Genomic DNA, 21310 nt, shown 5'->3' with positions numbered 1-21310 from the left:
CAATTTATGTAGATGTAAACATATGACAACAATGACATAAATGTTAGGGGAGTGGTTGCAGAAAAGGGACCTATAGGGTTGCAAGGCTTCTGCAGTTTTACCTGATCACTTAAAAATATACACAGGTTAGGGCTTCCCTGGTGGCGCAGTGGTTGAGAATCTGCCTGCTAATGCAGGAGACACGGGTTCGAGCCCTGGTCTGGGAAGATCCCACATGCCACGGAGCAGCTGGGCCCGTGAGCCACAGCTGCTGAGCCTGCGCGTCTGGAGCTTGTGCCCCGCAACGGGAGGGGCCGCGATAGTGAAAGGCCCGCGCACCGCGATGAAGAGCGGTCCCCGCACCGCGATGAAGAGTGGCCCCCACTTGCCGCAACTAGAGAAAGCCCTCGCACGAACCGAAGACCCAGCACAGCCAAAAATAAATAAATAAATAAATAAATAAATAATAAATAAAAAAATTAAAAAAAAAAATATACACAGGTTAGTGTGTTTCAATTTGACCTCGATAAAGTTGGACAAAGGAAAAAGAACAAAATGACAACAACTTTAATATTCTGTTTTCCAAAGTGTTTGTGTCTAGCTTCTATTTTCTGAATGCATCAGTAGTAAAACCCTACATGCAAATGGTAAGATGCGTTTCATTATGAAGTTTCTGCTCGGATCGTATGTGGGAGAACAGGGTGGGTAGGAGCAGGCCTTTTTATAAAAGCCTGTAAAAACAAGCAGCTGAAATGACTAAGGAAACATAAAATGATATGTTATAAATCGTGGAATGAGGAGAAATTTATGGAATAATTTGGCTTTGTTCAAATCCATTGTGATGTTTCCTTAATTTATCCTTAATTATGCACATGTTGGTACATTTAACTTCCCCATCCGAGGAACATTTGAGTTGCCGCTCTGGTGGAAAGATACTGGGAACAAATAAGGCAGATTTAGTCAAAGCTGTAGTTAATAATAATGAATTCCTGGACACTCATGATGAACTAGGTACTATGCTAAGTATACTGTATGCATTACACCTCATTTAATCCACACAACAAGATTTACCTTGTGAGGTAAGGGTTATCACCCCCAATCTACAGATAAGCAAATTGAGGTTAAGTAACTTGACAAAGGTCATAGAGCTAATAATGGTAGAGTGTCTTTAAACACAACTATAATTGAGTCCAGAGAACTAAGTTAAGCTGGATATCACTTTACTGAAGTTGATCCATGATTACAACAAGGTCATAATTTTTTCACTATTTCTTGAATCCCAAATTTAATGGTAAGAATAAGCAAAATAAAACTGCTTGCCAATATTCTGGATATCACACCGGAGTCTGAAAAATCGCACAGGATTTTCAGGAATCTGAAAATCAGGATTTGACAACTTTATGAACTGAAACGCATTTTACACAATCTTCTCAGGAGGGCAATTTGGCATTATATATAAAAGCCTTTAAACAAGTGTGGATTTTGACTCAACAATTTCATTTCTAAGAATTAATTCTAAAGAAATCACCCATGATATGATCCAAAAAGAAAATACAAAGACATTTTGCTATAAAAGATGGCAAAAGTTGAGAAATATGCTAATTGTTTAATAAGAGGACATTGGTTAAGAAAAATTACAGCACATTCATACAATGGAATACTATGTAACTGACAAAAATCATACCATCTGCTGTCAAAAATTGGTTATTCACACGGCTAAAAGTCCATGCTTTAAAGTAAAATGACAAGCTGCAAGAGTATGTCTAATATGATACCATTTTTTGTTTTTTAAAATTTAAACACAGTGCACAAAATGAAGTGAATGTGGTGCACCAAAAAGTTCACAGTGGTCATGTATGTGCTTTCCTATACTTTCCTAAGTCTGCTTGTGTTACATAGACCATATATTGCCTTCAGTAACTTAAAAGAACACACTAACAATCCAATATATTGTATTGAGGGAAAGATGTACATATTATGCAACACAAATTAGAAAAAAAGCAAAATAACTGACTTACCCTGATTATCTCAATGGTCCTTAGTCCCACATCCGTGCCTATGAAGAAGCAACAAATTAACTTTTTAAAAGTAAGAGACAATATATTTAGGATATAATATTTTCCCATGAAAATGGTATCATTTTCTAGGTCTTTCAGGAGAGAATACTGAGGCAAGCAGGCATTATACCCTTTCTCAAAATTCAAACTGGCGACCATCAATCAGGGGATATGTCTTCTATTTTAAACAAGTCCTCTCTGTTTGAGATAGATGTGGCCATAATCATTTGGTCTGACAAAAGCTGATAGCCTGTAGCAGTCGCTGCCTGGAATATGGTGATTAAATGGCTTGGAGGGTGAGCCACTTTTGTTTCACTGAACATTTTTCCGCCTTAATCAAAGATAATCTTACCCAAGGAAAGGCTTAAAAAGATGCCTTCCCCACCCCACCCATGATGGGATATGCACTTCTGACCTTCCTCGAGGGACCTGTAATTTTTAAATTTTCTCTTTGGAAATGGTTTTACTTTATGAAGTACTTTAGATTTCTGCTTTTCTCTTTTTCATGCGTAAAGTTAAAGGCACATTCCAAAAACGAATCTCTATGGCTTTCCTTCCTTTAGAACAGGACTTTCAGAAAGCTTGGGGCTTATGTGGCCATGTTCAAAGATGTAAAAATATTTTTGCTGTACACCTGAAACTAACACAACATTGTAAATCAACTATACTCCAATAAAAAATTAAAAAAAATTTTTTTTTAATTGGGTAACAGGGATCGTTTTGCTGAGGGTGTGTCTCAAGTAATACCTGAGTTTTTTGGGGAAGGATCCAAAGCTCTTTTTGTGCCGACCAGGTTTTGCAGGCTGGTGATAACAGGAGCAAGGGAAGGATGAAGGCTGCTGTGGGTGCTGTGCTGACTCGGCTGAAAAAGAAACTCAGTGGTCAGTCTTCGAAATTCATACTTATTATTACTATTTTACTTACTGAAGTAGCCCTAACCATGTAATAGAAAATTCCGTGGAGGCCAGAAAACAAAACAAAAATTACTCACACTCCCTCTCTTATCACCCTAAACAATCCCATTTAACATTTGCTCCACTGCTTTCTCCGTTATATGTGCTTTTATATGTGGTTTCAATCGTCAAGGTAGAAAACGTGCAGTAATTTCAGCTCTTTGTGTTCCACATGAAATCAGAAACATTTTCCTAGCCTGTTACACAGTGTTTACATATGATCAGTTAATGCCACTAAGTGTCATTTGGGACTACAAGCAACATTTATTTTCTTTTTATCTAAATTACTGATCTATTTTGCTAAAACAAATATAATAAAATCTAGATTTATGGGAACTTGATCAAATAGAACCCTCAACTGTAAGAAAAAGCAGTAAATATCAGGGGAATATGTTATTTTAGGAATATTAAATTTTTTTTTTCCTCAAAGATTTTCCTAGAGTTGGTAATAATTCAGCTCAATCTGCTATACCTCCATTACTGACCTTTTAAATAAATCTAATGTTTATTTAAATAAATTTAGATAATGTATAGTCATGTTTGGCTAGTGGCTATTCAATGAAAATCATATGCAATGAAAATCATATGCACAGTGAAGGATCTTTCCAATGCAGAAAACAATGATACCAACTAATGAATAAAGAATTTTTTCTATCGAATTCTCACGGTTATGCTTTAACTGCCTCAAAATTTTGAGGTAAACCTAAGACCATAATTACTACCTGACAAATTATAATTTGATCCATTTCCTTAGTATGATGAAAGTTGTTTAATATTTTAACATTCCTTAAATATGAAAAATTTCAAATATACAGAAAAGTTGAATGATACAGTAGACACACCACCTAGATTCCACAATTAATATTTTACTATATATTTTTTGTTACATATCTATTCATCACTCAATTTGCCTTTAAAAAAAATTCATTTCAGAGTAAGTTACAGACATCAGTACACTTCACAATGGATATATATATAAAGGAGTGTTTTTACATTTTTCCTGAAAGGATATGATTTAAATCAATGGTGCTATAATAGATAACTACTCAGAAATGAGGAAGTACAGCATATTATAACCTTTGCCTAAACAAAATCTCAGAACATTGTGTTTGTCAAGGCCTTTAGAAATATGAACTTTGCCTGGCAGTGCTCCCTCAGTTATCTGAGGAAAAGATTTCTCAAGTGTTTTTACCATTATACATTTTCCTCTGCAGAGTAAAGATACTCTTTCCTGGTTGGTAGGAGAACAATTTTTTTAAAAAGAGGCTTGGTAGCCCCATGGCTAGAAGAGCTCTCTTAATGAACCCACTTTCTCTAGGCCAAGTCAACGAGTTAAAGTTCTCCTAGACCCTCAAAAGGAGGCATCTGCCTCCCTATCTTATAATTGCCCAGAAGGAAATCTGTGCCCCTAGAGAGTCCTGACTGCTTTAAAAAGGTTTGGAGGGGAAATGTTTGGGAATGGGTTCCTCTTTTTCTCCATCTGGGTCATGGGTTGATATTCAATTCTTGAAGATGGAGGACACTTCCTTTTCACAGCCTGCTACAAGCCTTCTTCCCATTAGCTACATAACAGTACAGATGCTCATATCATCTAGGTCATAATTTTAACGACAAAGTAAGGATAATATATATTTTCTGTTTTGCTTAAAATTGAATTAAACTTCTACCCTCTGAAATTAAAATTCTGTGCAAAGAGGTTAAAGAAAAGTATTTGATACTTCGTCCCAGGTTTCTGAAATATGACAGCTCACATTTACATAACAGATAAATGGTCATGGTGGGTTTTTGACCTTTAATAATAGAGCCTCTAAATGTGTTAGCTTTGTATTTAACCTGAGTGTAAACTTTATTCATCACTAAGATGCACATATACATTCCTCAAGGACAGAAATCCAGTTCTACCTACCACCTCACCTGTCAGTCCAAAATTTTCTTAAAACACTGGAATTCCTTGTACCCCTTTGTGCCTTTGCCTATGCTACACCCTCTGTCTGGGATACCTTTTCTCTCTTTTCAATCTATCAAACTCCTTTTGGAGTGAGACCCAATTGAACCCCTTCTGTGTTGCCCTCCTATACTCTCCAGGAAGAAAAATTTCATCTCCAGTATTGTTCATTCTGCATTCTAACCTCTATGTACAATAGGGCTTCAATGAAATCACTCAAGTTGAGTCTTCCATTAAGGAAGAAGCCGAGACAACTATTTTGCATCTCAAGTTCCCACTTTTGATACAAGTCTGGTCAGAGTCCTCACCAACTACTGACCTCTAGAATCCTACTGCACCACTGTCTCTTAGTACACACGATATTTGCTGCCCATTACATAAACCAGAAATGCAAAAAAAAAAAAAAAGTTCCAAACTTAACATGATGTTTATTGGGTTTGATTGCTGTGATGATTATCTAAGACAAGCCAGCTAATCTGTGATCCTATCTGAACAATGTTGTTTTTTCTTCACTCATTTTCTAACACCAATGAGGCAAAAGGGGCAGCTAACTTAATTCCAGAAGCACCTGTGTGCTAACCATAAAATCAGAACATCATCTAAACAAAGGTCTTGGAGAGGCTTTAAGGAAATTAGGAAGGAGACCGAAAGTCGTGCTTTTAACCTCAAAACAAAGGCCCATCTAATAACCCACAAAAGGGATTGGGGGTCCCATGTAAGTTTCTATAGTTTCATTATGTACCAAATGGGACTTAACATATTGTCTACCGTCTTGATTTTGTCAGCCATTACAATGAAAAAAAAAAAATACAGTGAAATATACTTTGTTGAAAAAAAAGTGGCACTTACATCAGCCTTGCAAATAAACATGAGATGTTTGCTAACCCACAAAATATCACCCACTAAGGCCTCCCTCCCACAGGAGAACCCCCCCCCCCCACTTTGCTCTCCCAGGAATATACCATTAATTGCTCTCAGCATGTGTGAGTGGCTATTCACAAGTTAACTTTATAGCAATATTTAATTGAATGAATAGAACAGTGTTGTGCTAACGAGGGTCAAATTGCCACCAGATGTTACTTCTTTCTTTTTTAAATAAACACAGCTGTGTACATGCAATGCCTAGGCAATATAGAACTAATAGTGGGAGAGAAAAGGGGTTCTAAGAAAACATTTGCAGGCAATAAAGGAGAGAAAAATCTAGGGATTAATGAATTCCCATCCCACCTTTCACTTTCTATTTCAAACACATTAAAGTACACCGAACTTGGTGTTGTGAATATGCTGTATATTACACATTATTTCCAAACAATCATTTATGAAATGGGGAACTTTCTCTCAATTGGGACAGGTGAGCCAGTCTAACGGGAAGCCATCAACAACCTGACTGTTCTGTGATGTCTTCCTCGAGGAGGTCCAGGAACCAGCTCGGAGTCTTCCAATCTCTAGCTGCACAAGCCCCTGTGCACACTTGGGAAGACAAGAAAAGAACAGAGGTGAAAAACAGTAGGATTTGTGTTCTAAATTCTCATGGCAGTGCCTCCATTCATCTCTCTGCAGCCAAGAACTGTAAATGGCTGGTGAAGGCTGAAGGTAGAAAGGAAATTCAGTTATCAAAAAAATCACACAAGGTCACAAAAATTTATCAACTCAATGCTATTCATCTCATGATTTTGCGACTTCTTTAAACACATTAAAAGGATTACATTTCAATTTACCTCCTTTCTCTTCCTTTTCCCTTCTGATGAAAGTATTTGCAAGCAGTGAAATGATTAAGAAAAAGTGGTGAAAAGGAGGACAGAAAAATCAAACATAGAGGTAATCTAATACAAGTCCTCTCTTGAGTAATAACTGATAGTTGACTATTTTAGGAAAGCAGGATTTTAAAATAAAATTCATTTATCTTTGCAAAAGCTCCTACAGCTATAGTATTTGTGAAACAGAATAAGATACACATGGTTATAGCTGAATGGCAATTTACACGGATTTTTATTAACCAGTTTCTTCCAAGGGAGGTAGGGTCCATGTGGCAGAGACACTTGGAAGGGAACCTTGAGCCTTAGCCTCCTGGCAACTTCAGTGAGAGACAGCTTGGGTGGCAGGAAAACCCCTCAAGCGCAGCTCTGCGATCTTGGGCATGCCATTCTACTTTCTCAGACTTCACTGTGAGATGAAGGACTTGGTCTTTCACAATCTTTAATGTTCCTTCAAGCAATAAACGCTGGATTTGATGAATTCATGTTAATATAGCCCAAGAGGGAGGAGGATACATTTTGTGACTCCAGGAGAACCTGTCCCATCAAATGCATTTAGAGGACAATTGAGGATACTCGGAATTCTCACAAGTATGAAAAACTAGCTTAAATCCCCAAACAGGGTTCCCTTCAATCCTGTTATTCAGTATAATTGCTTTCTTTTAGAGCTATTCCTGATTGGTTAAAATCATCAGATATTAGGTCTCTAGTAAGAAACTAGAATCAGCATAAAATTCAACACATTTTATAAACAAGCCAGATGAGAACTGTTCCCATTGGACTTGAGTTATACCAGCCACGCAGAAAGCAGCTAGGGACTCACCTTGAGGACAGTGGCCACTGTTTCCTGGGAGGCACTTCTCATGTCCTCCCCATTCACAGATAAGATCTGGTCTCCCTGAATCAATCTCCCATCAAGGTCTGCGGCTCCACCTTTCACGATGTCAGAAATAAACACTCCACTTCCACTTCTGTGAATACCATAAAGCAGTGTAATGGCACAACCTAATATTTCTATATTAAATCTGAGATTACTGATATTCTTCCCAAATGATAAACCTCAGAGTGCTTGTCCTTTAAATAGCTTATACCTATTTACGCTGCCTGTAATATTCACTTTCATTGGCCCAAGGGCATAACTTCTGCAAGAGGATAATTTTAGTGAAATAAAATGGAAATTCACTTTAACAAGTAGAATTAAGTACTATTAAAACGGACAGGTTATTTCCTTAGAGATCAGCTCAATTATTATCATATGATCTACTTCTAGTTTTTTTCTCATTCTCCCTCTCTTTCCCTGCCTTCATTACTTTAAGGTTTTAATTATGTTTATTTATTTGATGAATAAATAAATGTCTCAAAATTCAAGAGGTTAAAAAGGCAGGGGGGAGTTCACCTCTCACCTCTGCTCTCCTGTCCCCAAGTTTCCCTCTCAGAGGTAACCAATGTTACTCATTTCTTGGGTATCTCCAAGAGATATTCTGTGTATACGTAAGCAAATGCATGTGGGTATAGTACACATGCTTGTAAATAGATATACATGCACATACACTCCTTTTTCCCCTCAGTTTTGTTTTCTTTAACTTTGTTTTTTTCACTTAATACCTTGGCAACTGGTCTTTATTAGCACTTGGAGCTTCCTCAATGTTTTCTTTCTATGGCTACATACTATTCTATGAATGTTCCTTAATTTCATTTATTAGTAAACTATTGGTGGACATATATCAATAGGTTATTTCCATTCTTTAGCTACTGCAAACTATGTGCAGTGAATAACATATCTACAAGCATATCGTTAGGATAAATTCCTAGTCGTGGAATTGCTAGGCAAAGAATTGTGAATTTTGAAAGCTTATACATCTTATCTTTTTTTTTTTTTTTAAAGATGAATTCATTCTAGCTCAGATGGGTTTTGGTTTTTTAATTTTATTTATTTATTATTTTTGGCTGCGTTGGGTCTTCGTTGCTGCGCGCGGGCTTTCTCTAGTTGCAGTGAGCGGGGGCTACTCTTCATTGCGGTGCGCGGACTTCTCAGTGCAGTGGCTTCTCTTGTTGCGGAGCTCAGGTTCTAAGCACACAGGCTTCAGTAGTTTTGGCACGCGGGCTCAGTAGTTGTGGCTCGCAGGCTCTAGAGCGCGGACTCAGTAGTTGTGGCGCACGGGCCACGGCATGTGGGATCTTCCCGGACCAGGGCTTGAACCTGTGTTCCCTGCATTAGCAGGCAGATTCTTAACCACTGTACCACCAGGGAAGTCCCTACATCTTATCTTTTATAATGAAACCTTTTGTGCTAAGGACTATAAATGTTCCTTACAAACTCAATCTAAAATGCTGGTGTTGTATGAAGATTATTTCATCAATCCACTATGAGACAATAAAGGAAAAACCATTACTCTAAATGGAATCTCTCCAGGCACGTGTATGCATCACAGCAAGAAAGCAAACTTCAATATGGGCTCTGTCAGTTGCTCTGTACCCAGATGTCCACTGAGTTTGCTTAGAAATATGAGTCTCAGCTCCTTTGTTTCGTAATGCATTTCCAAATTGATGGTTTTATGGTGCTGAAGTAAAAAAGAGATCATGAGAGCACAGTACGTGGCGCAAAAATCAGTGCTCAAAAATGGTAGCTAGTATCTTAATAACAGCTTGGACTGCTGGAAAAAACCCACTAGGCTAGTCATCAGAGGTCTGTGAGGGCACATGACACAATATATATAAAACCAACTTCAATTCTTCCTAAGAATATGTTTGATGCCATTTAAGGCTATATTGGGGTGTCACATGAAAATCCTGCAGCCCTGTTGGAATAAATGCACACTAGATATCTAAAGCCAGTAAACTGTGGAAGCTAGATTTGCAGTTTCAAAATTTTACTTACTTCTCTAACCTGTTAATATTATTCTGGAGTAATTACTGCAATTCCTATCACACGGGTAAGCAGCATAGATTTCAAAAGAGTAGCCTAGCCACGAGGATCTACCTACATTTTTGCTGCAAGCTATTATTTTGGGGACATCTGTCTTGATAGAAAACTATAGTCATGAAGAATCTATGTCTATCGACTATGTCAACTCAGCTAGTCTCAGGAACTACTCAACTAGTTTAAGTTAACTGAGTATGAAATTAACATGGTACTCTATGGCAAAGCAATTTTCCTAACCCAACATTGTATATATAAACTCTTTCTTGATATCAGCTGTTTCTTGGGTGTGGTTGCTTTAATTAACCCCTGCAATCCTCAGATCTAAGTGACTCCAAGTTGAAAGAACCTTGGAAACTCTGTTCTTACTCTCCATGGGGATAAAAGTCTGAACAGTCTGGGTCAACTGGGCTTAGAGTTCTATCTTTATATGACACATTTTTGGGCTAAGACCTTGCTCAGAAACATGACCTATCTCATTCAAGTATTCATAAAAATGTTAATTTTAGAAATCATATCATTAGTTTACACTAAGCTTTATCTTTCAGTGTTTATCGGCTTTAGCCCTTAAAACCCTGAAGGAACGAGGCCAATCAATCCTGACCTTCACAGCGTTTCCTTACCGCTTCCCAACGATGCTCAGGCCCAGTCCTCGGCCAGCCTTCTTCTGCAGATCCACGGGGAAAATCTCTAAGTTCTCCTCATCTCTGTAGTGCGCCTCGTCTCTATATACCACCAGTCGCACCTTCTGGGGGGTCTGCCTCAGGGCTGTGATGGCTTCTTCGTGGCTGGCGCTCCGCAGGTCAATCCCATTAACCTGGAACGACGGGCATCCAAGATGGGCTGCTGACAGCAAAGGACTCTCTGTCTGGGGGAGCACCTTGACCCAACCAGTGAAAAACCTCCAGAAATGTCCAGCCATTCCCAAAGCACACAGGGAGTGACCACTAGCAGTCATAGTTGCTTCAGATACAAAGGACGTAATCCTTACACTCCCCCACCCCAAATAAGCATAGAGGGTGGGTTAGTACACATGATAATGCAATTTTAGGTGGCTGTGAACTTTACTGTGAACTCAACATGAGACAGCAGGGACTACTTGGCTCATTTAATTGAGGTCAAAGGGGAAATAAACATTAGCATTTGGTCAGCATTTTTTGGACTCAGTTTGCTGATTGAATTTGACATCCTCACTCTTAATTGCTAACATCATGACTACTTCAGAACAGGCCAGAAGGCAATGAGGGACTGGTATTTCTGACAGTGTCAAAGACTCCCTGAAGTCCACTCATTTGAATTTGTATCTGAGTGAGCATAGACAGGACCACGCATTAGACAGCAGACTATACTGGAAACAGCACTGAGTAAAACCATGGCTCCGCTTCTAGAAAATCATGTGAATTTCGGCAAGTCATGTAACCTCTGTGAGCTTCCATTTCCTTGTCTGTTAAATGGCAATCATAGCCAACTTATTTATTTACTTAATAAATGCTTGTGTATTAGCCCTTTATGAGAATTTCCTCATTCAATCTCATACTAACTCTCTGATACTATTACCATTTTACGGATGAGGAAACTGAAGCATGGAGAGGTTAAGTGACTTGACCAAGGTTACAAAGCTAGTACATGGAGGAACCACAATTTGAACCCAGATTCTCTCTCCACCCTTAGTCTCTATACCATGCTGCCTCATCTTATTCTTAGAATGGGTTTTTGGAGCTCCCTGCCACAGCAAAAATCAAGTAATGATGTTGGTAACTCAATTTGACACAACGGAGAAATTAAGAGGCAGAGTAGCCCAGGCTCAAATGAAGGGAATCATGGGTCACTTCTTCAAGGTCCCAGCTAGGAAAAGAGCCAAACCAAGGGAAGGATGGGCCCAGGCCATGGCCAGGTGGATGACAGAGTTCTCTCAAGATGTTGGTTTCAGTCTGTGTTTTGGTCCATCCCTGTGTGTCCTGGGCAGGTCAAGCCTACCTCTGGACCTCCATTCCTTCATCTGTACAATGAGGGGCTGGTCTAAGGCTCTTCTAGTTCTAACATTCCAAAGACTCAGGACTCATGCATAAAGAATGGTTACAGAGAAGGGAGAAGAGAAGAATGAGCCCTTCTTGGAGAAGGTGACTTCTGAGCTATTATTTAAAGCTGACGCTATGAGTCAAGAAATTGTTTAAAAGCCTAATTTTCAAGCTGCTTTTTCTTTTCTGGTATATCTTGGTGGGTCTGTGAACTCACTTAGATTAACTACACCCAGAATAACAGTGTTTAAGCAGGGGTTTTGGATATAGATGGAATTCGGTTTGAGTGCTGATTTTAACTTACTATGTGAAACCTTACATAGATTACTCAAGGCCAGCTTCAACTCTGTCTTCCACAAATTGGAGATAATAATAATAACAATAATCATAATATCCATGTAGTGTTGTGAGGATTGAATGAAATAAACCCTGTAGTACGTTCGGCACAGGACTTGGCATACAGTTAAGCTTGACAGAAGTTAGGAATTGATATTTTTAAAAGGAATTGAAGTAACTGCAGTCAGGGCTGTATTTTCTCAGTGCCCGCATTCACTGTTACTTTAGGCCCACGAATGCACTTCAGGCCCACGAATGCACTTTCACTGTTTGTGAGGTAAATCCACAGACAAAGGGGAAAAGAATGTCTCCAGAAAATGTGGTCTGAGCTGATTATTTTCCTGTATTCCAATAGATGGCACACAAGACCACTTCTGCTACTCAACTGAAAAAAAGTTACCTCCGTGATTGAAGGTGAATTCTCTAAGCCTCTAAAATACCCTTTGAAAGGCCCTAACAATTATGCTTTTAATTAAAAGCATTGTCATTAACTCTAATATTACAAAAGCAATTCACACTAAATGCCAGCATCAAGATGTCTGCTCAAATCAAAGTGATCTGTTCCAAGTTCACAGTTTTCATTTTCTCCTCTGCTTATCAAGAGACACCATTAAATGCACCAATAATTGTAAGAGGAATATTGCTGTGTGGCTAGAATATTGTGCAGTGATGTATTACCTTAAGTGTCTTACATAAGCACCAGATGCATTATTTAGAACATTGATTGTAGAGGGGTAGGAGTGGTAATAGCAGGGTTCCCTATTTGAGAAGGGCCATAGGGAGCCCCAGTTGTCAATGGGAGCATATCATGTCCCTTGGGGAGGACAGGCATTTGGGGAAATGGGTGAACTGCTGCTTTGGAAGGAAAGAATAACCAAACTGGGGCAGCAGTTCCTCATTATTTTACCCCCCAGGGAAAACCAGGCATTAGTCCTCTACTCTTTCTGCTCCCACTTGCACAAAAATAGATGGGGATAATGGGAATAGGTGTAGGGTAAGAGGAGGGACTGAACCTTAAAAAAGAACCAGAAAGAAGACAGTCCATGTTAATCACAGAATCATAAATCTTACCAGGCTAAAAAATTATTTGACTATATCTTTGTAAGCAAAACCTGGCGTGTCCTCATTTAACATGAGGATAGTATAAAACTATGGAAGGCCAGCCTGCACCATGCAGAGGACTCTCATGAGCTGAAAAGCCATTGTTTGGAAAAAAGTACAGTCTCAAAATGTATCACCAAAGCTGGCCTGTCTTCTTCTCGAGGCAACCTGCAGGCCCCAGGCTGACTATGCTTCATTATGCATCTGTACACAACAGCCACAACTGGAACAAGTTCAAATGCGGAATCTAAAGCTGCTTAGAAGGGAAACATGTTCCTTGACCAACCTGAGAGTTACATTTCTTAACTAAACACACAGTATGCTTTTGTGGACAAGATCCTGTCTGGGGTAAGAGAAGAGCCTGTCTGGCTATCTTTAATGAGAAGTGTAGACCATCCATCCACACTGGGTAGTAAATTCGGCCAGATGCCAGGAAATGGTTTAGTTGACCTTTCAAATTCTCCTTGCAGTTAAAACAAATTTGCTTTCTTCATGCTTATCTGTCCTGAGTGTTCACTTATACACGAATATATTTTATGGAAGACAGCAGCTACAGCTGAGGGTCTATTCAATACAGATAGATAAATTAAAAATTTTTTCTTTTATTGAGGTATAACTGCTATAAAATAAACACAACATATTTAAAGATTTATACTGTGAATTTATGTGAATTTATATCTGTGCAACCATCGCCATAAACAAGAAATGCACATATTAGATTTAGTTCCACGTGTCCATTACAGAAAAGTTTGTGGGCTTACAAATTATGTTAACTATCAAGACATGTATGCATCTGTACTCTTCTGAATATTCAGTCTATTCCTCTATAAAGCCAATTATGATAGCACCAGTTAATTAGAAAATCTAGGGAGGAAAAAAACCCCCTCAAAACTCCTGACCACTAAAAAATGGTGTTGTATGCTAAAACAGTCAAGTCAATTCCCAAAGAGGCTACATTTATTTTTCTAACCTCATACACTTGCACCTTAATGAATGCACTGGGAATATGTCCTAATCCAATGATGAAGCACAGTAAAGGCCTGCAGAGAAACCCTATAACTTGCCCTGAATTTCATTTGAACTCAGCTTGGCCTCTCCTTTAACCCCTTCTTGCCTATGTTTTCTACCTTTAATTATAACTCTGGTTTCATCTGGGGAGGCAGACTTGAACCACCAAAGGGAAAAATAAAATTCTATGATGTCATTCATAATGTGCTACATTAAAGCTGCAAAGCAAAAATGCACATGCCCACCATAAAATGTTAACTGTTCAATTAAATTCATCCAATGAAAGAAATAAATGTTGCCTAAAGGTTTCACACCATTGAAAAAGCTCTTTAGTTCCACCTACCAGAATGCCTGACATTGACTTTCCATTCATCCGTTTCCTAGTTCAGACACTGCCTGCGTTGGCTCTTTTTAAAAGGCTTTAACACCTTTGCTAAATGAGAGTCCTTTTAAAAGAGGCAAGTTAAGCATTTCAATTTTTAATAAGTACCATATACCACCTAAAGGAAGAAGATTCTACGTTTTCATCAGCTAGGAAACAAAGGTACCATGGCGTGGACCTCCATTTGACATAAATATACTTATTAGGGATAAGAAAATAATAATACTTAAAGCTGCAATAAAGTCTTTTAAAATATCAGGTGTGCATGTTTATGTGTGTGTGTATACGTATGTGTTTTTAGAAGGGAATTTAGTAAGGTGGAGAGGCAAAAAAATCAAATTGCAATACTATACAGTTTCATTTGATTATAGAACCTTTAGTTGTACTTTCCCCTTTAATTAAAGAAAGTTTTCACAGACAGATTTAGGTTGGTAATCTGTCGTGATTCTAATGACAGTTATTTGATGTACATCAAAAAAAGAAAAAAGAATAAAGTACATGTTTTGTTACACTAGGAAAGAAATAATAAGGATATAGTTGAGTAGAAGACAGTGAATAGGTAAACTGACTATGGATCAAGGTCACTAAAGGAACCATATTTGCTGGTATAAAATAGAATTCATAATCACATACCTCTAATATCTGGTCACCAGCCCAAAGTCTTCCATCTCGGGCTGCTGCCCCTTCTTCATAGACTTCATGGATAACTATAGCATCCTATAAAAAACAAATTCTTATTAATTTTTAACAACCATAAATGCTTCCTTAAGCCAATAACCAAACCATAGGCAGCAACCCATAATTTGCTATTTGTTAATAAAGTCATATTTTATTTGACCTAAACAAAATACACAGTTTTGGTATATTGAGAGGTATACTCAATTTTTCCTAAGTTTATTATTTCATTCTTTTAGGACTGGTTTTGCGTAATATTTCAAGTTAAACTTCCCCCATGTGTTTTACTGTTAACTGTGTACACTGCTGCTGTGTATAAACTTGAGGTGAACGATGTCTCATTCTTATTTACATTTTATGGTATATTTTGAAACATGTTTTCAGGTATTTATTGGTATTCAAGGATTTGGCATAGAAGTGTGGCCTGATGAAGGGGTTTTGTCAGGCCTCATTACTTGGGCAATGAAAGATAAGAACTTAGGGGAATGAACTGGCCCTGGAGGACAGAGCATGGAGTAGGGGAAAGGGCATTCACAGACCTAAGTGTAAGACACTGGTTTCAAATCCTGACTCTGCCATTGTGTAATCTTGGGCAAATTAACTCCTGAACTCAGGATTCTGAGCCATAGAAGCAGGACAGTAGTTAAGGTAGGTAAGGTTTGGTTGAGGAAAGTGTTTCGTGGTTACTGAACTAAAAATTTTTGTTTTTCTTTGACTGAATAATCTTAAATTTTTTATCATCATGAAAATAACAAGTACCAATATAAAGGACTCAAGCAAAACCAAAGGGTGTAGTAGACCATGCAAAGAGACTGCCTCCTGTACCCGCCCTTAGTCCTACTCCCCAGAGACAACCACCACCAACAGTTTCCTCAGGATCCCTCCAAATAATTTACTCCTGTACACCTAATTATTTATATGTTTTGGTGAGACTACTTTAAAAATATTCAATTGTGTACGTTCATACAATTTTCCTCTCCCCCCACCTCCCGCCTACCCCAATGCTGAGCAAGAAGTCAAGCTTTGAAATCCCTTGCCTCAGGGATTTTTGTGGAGCTGAAAACTGAAGCAACCAGAAGTCATTGGTTCTTTCTGCTGCTTATAAAACTGAAGGGCACGGCAATGACGGTGGTTAATGGAGGTGATAGGTGTCTTGGCAGGCCACTGGAGAGGAAAAGCGCTTTTAAATGGAGACTAGAAACAGAGATCTGTGGGTCCCTGAGAAGTGAGGATTTGAGCCCTGCACTGCCCAGTGCCCTCCCATTCCCTGCCCCTCCAGCCCACACACAGGTTGCAAGACCCTGCAGACAGTGGTCACGGGCTACGGCCTACAGGTGTAATGGATCCCACCTTGAAAGAAGTCCTGAGTCCCAAGCATTGGGGCCTGGAAGTGGCAGGACTTCCGGACGTGAAGAGATCATGCAGGCCTGGGTAAGCACGGGCTTGTGATTACCAGGGTGGACTGATGACAGCGACCACAGGGGCCCCAGCGTTGGGGAGCTTTGTGACAGAACCAGAACCCTGAGAGCCAATGGACCTCCAAAATGACTGAGGTTGATTCCACCTCAGTCCAGAAGCGTGGAGTCTCAGAATTAGAATTAAATTGACTTGAAGTAAATAAATGAAATATTTCTTGCAAAAATATAAGATAGGTAAAGACCTCCAAACCAAATCCACTTTTCAAAAACAAAGTTTCCTGTACAAATGCTCTAGTAGAGAAGCAACCAAAGAAAATCAGAGGTCTTTAACCAGATGACCCATCTGGATTCCAAATATCTCCCCAATAATAAATGCTTTCATTTTATCACCACACAGTTCTGAAAACATTCTTTATTATTATAGCAATTAGAGAGGCAGCCCCGAAGAGCCGAGAAAGGCTCCTTGATCCAGACAATTTACATTTCAGATTCTGTACCAGCAACAGATTTTAGACCATTCTTTGTTTTAACTCTGACTTATGAAATTTCCAGACCGAGGGAACATTTATACTACCAAGAGTTTGTTTCTCTGCACTGTTTCAGGGGAATGATTTCAAGGAAATTTGCTGGGTCAGTGGCTTCAGGCGATCCCAACAACACTGCCAAGGTGACACTAAGGGCCATTTTCATGAAGCTAGTTCAGGGAGAAATTAATGCAAGCTCCTGGTTACACCCTCTGTAATGCTGGTTTTCAAAGCTTGGTGGCCAAACGCCCCGTTTTCACTGGATTTGGGAGAGTCAGACTGAACTTATGCTACACATGGCTTTTACAGAGCTGAATTTTCAGCATAAACTCCTTTGATCTTGGAACATTACAAAAGTCAACTGGGAAATTTCTCTTCGTTCATACTCAAAGGGAAGAAAAAGACCCACTGGAGTTTTTAATCAGTAAAAGTAGCCTGAATCCAAAACTCTTAGATACTTTCTGGGTGCTCAATGAACTATCATACATAAAATAAATATACCGTTAATAGGCTCAAATAAATGCTGAATTCACTGCCAATGATCTGTTTTTGGTCCATGAGTCTTTCTAGATGGAAAACTCCATTTCTTTCTTTCCTTTTACTCGACTACAGTTGTGGTTTCTCTTAAAGTCATCAGTGAAAATACAAGAAAATGTGAGGCACTCTGACCTGTCAATAGAAAAAGGTCACATTTCTTACCATGTGCCCTCGTGTGCCCAAAGTGCTCTATGAAACTGTGGTTCTGGCCAGTTGCATTAACTGGGGGTGATAGAGGTGCGAGGTAGGGACCAAATTAGAAATGTGGGCTGGTGAATTGGGAAAAGAAAAAAGATTTATTTTTCAAAACTTATATAGTTCATAGTAGAACAGAATAGTAAAATAGACACTGGTTTGGGATATTTTAGACATCTATTTGACGAGGCTATATTAAAATTTTACTTCTTTCTTGCTTTGAAAAAAATTGCGATTAGATGAAATAGTGGGTCATTGATGAAAGACTGACCTTTATTATTTCAAATAAAAATTTGGAGTTGATTATACACATGATTCTCATCTGCTCATTGTATCCTCCTAATTTTAATGCTCTTGAGTTATTTATTCAAGCAAAGCTGCTTGTTAGGGACTTCTCTGGTGGTCCAGTGATAAAGAATCCGCCTTACAATGCAGGGGAGGCCGGTTCGATCCCTGGTCGGGGAACTAAGATCCCACATGCCGCAGGGCAACTAAGCCTGCGTGCCACAACTACTGAGCATACATGCCTCAACTAGAGCCCACGTGCCAAAAACTACAGAGTCCACACACCCTGGAGCCTGCACACCACAACTAGAGAAGAGAAAACCTGTATGCCACAACTAGAGAGAAACTTGCGCACCACAGTGAAGAGCTCGTGCACGATCACGAAGAGCCCGCATGCCGCAAGGAAAGATCCCGCGTGCCCCAACGACGATCCCACGTGCGGCAACTAATACCCGACACAGCCAAAAATAAATTAAATAAAGAAATAAATAATAAATCTTTTTTTTTTAAAAAGCTGCTTGTTGGCACAGTTTTGAGTGCCTTCTCCTCCACCAACTCCCTCCCACCTTCATATCTTTGTGTATTTAAATAACACTCCACCCTGGATAACTCAGTGACTCTGTCTACCAGTATCAATGACTTCTTTTAAAACGCGTCTCTTCTAGAAGCAATCTATTAATCATTTCCCTGTGGGTGGGTTGCTGGCTTATGCTGAACAGAGGCTGTAGAGACAAATGATTATGAGCTAGGCTTCTGGAGTCAGACTTCTCAGTCCAAATCCTGGCCCTGCTACTTCTGGCCATGGGAAGACTGTTAACCTCTCAGCTTCCTCATCTTTATATGGTTCTAACAATATTATCTACACATAAAGCTTCATGTACAATGCCAGCACATAGTAAGGAAGCGATAACATCTCACTTATTTAACATCTCTGTGCCAAAGAGGCCACATACTTCTCATTTGTGCCATTTAGTCCTCATAACAACTAAGCAAGTTCAGTGTTATTAGTCTCATGTACAGTTAGGGAAAAGGAGGTTCAGAAGGGTCAGATTTGACCAGGTCTTTGCAGCTACTAAGTAGAAAAGATGAAATTCCAGCTTGGGGCTGTTTAACACCAAAGCCTGTGTTCCTATCACTATTGCAAGCTTCTCATCTGCTTTAAATATTTTATTTTGCACTTGTATAAAGACAAATGCAAAATAAAACTTGGGATTTTCCATATGGCATCAATTCTGTTGAAATACTGTCTCCTCAGCTCCACAGCAAAAACCTTGAGGGCGTGAGCCGATCATTTTATAGACAGTGAACAGACAACAGTTGAAGTAAAAATTGAAGCCTTAGGCTATAGAGGTGGGGTGATGATCTATGGGTCTCAGTTGCTAGTGTTGGTACCTGATTAGGGGTTTGCACGACACAAAGCATGATGGGGAGGCCCTCTCCCCACTCGACATAAAGTCTTTCTTAATTCCACTTGTTATTCTTATCTCCTTCTTTCCTTCCTTTCACCTTTTCAGTCCTCTTTCTGTGTACCCATATGATTCACTGAATGATTTTTTTCTACAGGAGCAGAAATAGAACAACATTATATACAAGTGATAAATTGATGTTTAAAATAAAAAGTGTTCAATCCAAGAAAACAGATTAATTTCTCCTAATGGCAGACCTGAGAATCATTTATAGATGAACAAGACTGACATATAATAAAAAAGTAATTTCCTCTTGGTAGTTGTGTGACTTTCACTGGGACAACAGGAATTTGAGTAAGATGGTCTGTTTACCTACTGCCTGAGGTAAGACCAATAGTGTCCCCTAGAAACTCTAAATTACTCATTTGACTTGCCAACTCTAGAGCCAGAGAAGAATTTGATCAGTGAGTTGGAGAATTTCTCAAACAATGGGTTTTCCCTAAGCAGAAGGGTAAGGCAGGATTTCAGAGACGTAGGAAAATCTTCTGCTTAAAAACTTCTCCCTCACCAGTCTATATCTGAAACATGTTTAACTTGAAAAAAATTTCTTTATTCCACAATTAAGGACAACAGTAAAAAAAACAGAGAGCCAGGAAGAAGTAGCTGGCTAGCCAATTCATCATATTGTTTAAGGAACCACTGTCTTAATGTCCCCATTCCTAAAAGAATAAGTATTTATTTATTTTAAAATATAGATAAAATATGCATATGGTATTAGACTCAAAACAGTATACACTGAGAAGTTTCTCACCAGCACCTGTCCTTCACTCAATTTCCCTAATCAGAAACATACAGTATTAAGTTTCTTGTGTATTTTTACAGAGTTAGTCTATATATCTATATTTGGAAAGTACTAAGGGCACCAAATACTTGAAGGTCGTGCCTTCTTTTATCTGCTACCTACTTTGTTTCATGAAATTCTACTGGAGCCAGGTAAGCATCACCTCTTCTATGAAACCTTCTTTGACTCTCTTCCCTGGTAGAGTGGATCAACCTGTCTGTGGGTCACTACTATATCTTAGCATTATTGAACTCACAGTATCACGATAGCTTGTTCATGGATCTAGCTCCTATACCACTTCCTGCCCTCAGTGGAACCCTTCCAGACAGGAACTGTTCCCAACTCCTCCTTGTATCCTGGTGCTGAGCAGGATACGTGTTTGCTCATGTATCCTGCTCAATAAATGTTTGCTATATGATCATCAAGAAATTCGCTGGAGATAGAAAAAGGCATCAAAATGACCCAGAAAGAGGAAGCTGGCAGGGTTAGTATGTCATAATCTCACCCTAACCCAAACAAGTTTCTGATGGTAAAAGTGATATACAACCAAAATACCCATCACACATGGATATTAAATCCATCTGAATTTCCAGAGGATTTACTTTAGCTTGGAGAGTAATTTTAAAAGGCCAAGTATGAGGGATTAATTATCATGGAGCCCCACAAAAATCACAAACACCTCCAGGGGGATTTAAACTCTGAATTGCTGGAAAAGAATTTCACAACACATGGTAATGTATCCTTAGACAGTGTCAGAGTCATCAGACACTTTAGCCCATCAATCACCATTTTCTTTACTGTTCAAGCTGCCAACAAGTAGATAAAGTAACTCATAAACACACCAATCATTCAGCAAAAGGAAATTTTATTGCTGTCACAAATAGGCTTATAACACTTAAAGAAGCCATGTGTTAGAAAAATTAACTAAGGATCTCCTGTGGACCGAAGGATACCAATAAGCAGTGTGGGTGAACTA

General features: G+C 38.9%; 1 protein-coding gene across 16 annotated transcripts in view; it reads right to left on the bottom strand.

The window, feature by feature from the left end:
* Positions 1 to 21310, bottom strand: part of PATJ (PATJ crumbs cell polarity complex component) — a 343677-nt gene that overhangs the window by 31626 nt on the left and 290741 nt on the right. For all 16 annotated transcript variants that reach the window (XM_057543576.1, XM_057543586.1, XM_057543555.1 and 13 more), the window contains 6 exons: positions 15087 to 15170; positions 10232 to 10425; positions 7512 to 7659; positions 6318 to 6404; positions 2784 to 2898; positions 1998 to 2035 (listed from right to left, as the gene is read on the bottom strand). In XM_057543576.1, the coding sequence (XP_057399559.1) occupies positions 1998 to 2035; positions 2784 to 2898; positions 6318 to 6404; positions 7512 to 7659; positions 10232 to 10425; positions 15087 to 15170 (666 nt within the window). The remainder of the gene's footprint in view (positions 1 to 1997; positions 2036 to 2783; positions 2899 to 6317; positions 6405 to 7511; positions 7660 to 10231; positions 10426 to 15086; positions 15171 to 21310) is intronic.

The sequence above is a fragment of the Balaenoptera acutorostrata genome, chromosome 1, assembly GCF_949987535.1.
Source record: "Balaenoptera acutorostrata chromosome 1, mBalAcu1.1, whole genome shotgun sequence".
NCBI lineage: Eukaryota > Metazoa > Chordata > Mammalia > Artiodactyla > Balaenopteridae > Balaenoptera > Balaenoptera acutorostrata.
Note: the sequence above shows the minus strand (reverse complement) of the source record. Positions and strands in the feature narration are given on the sequence as shown.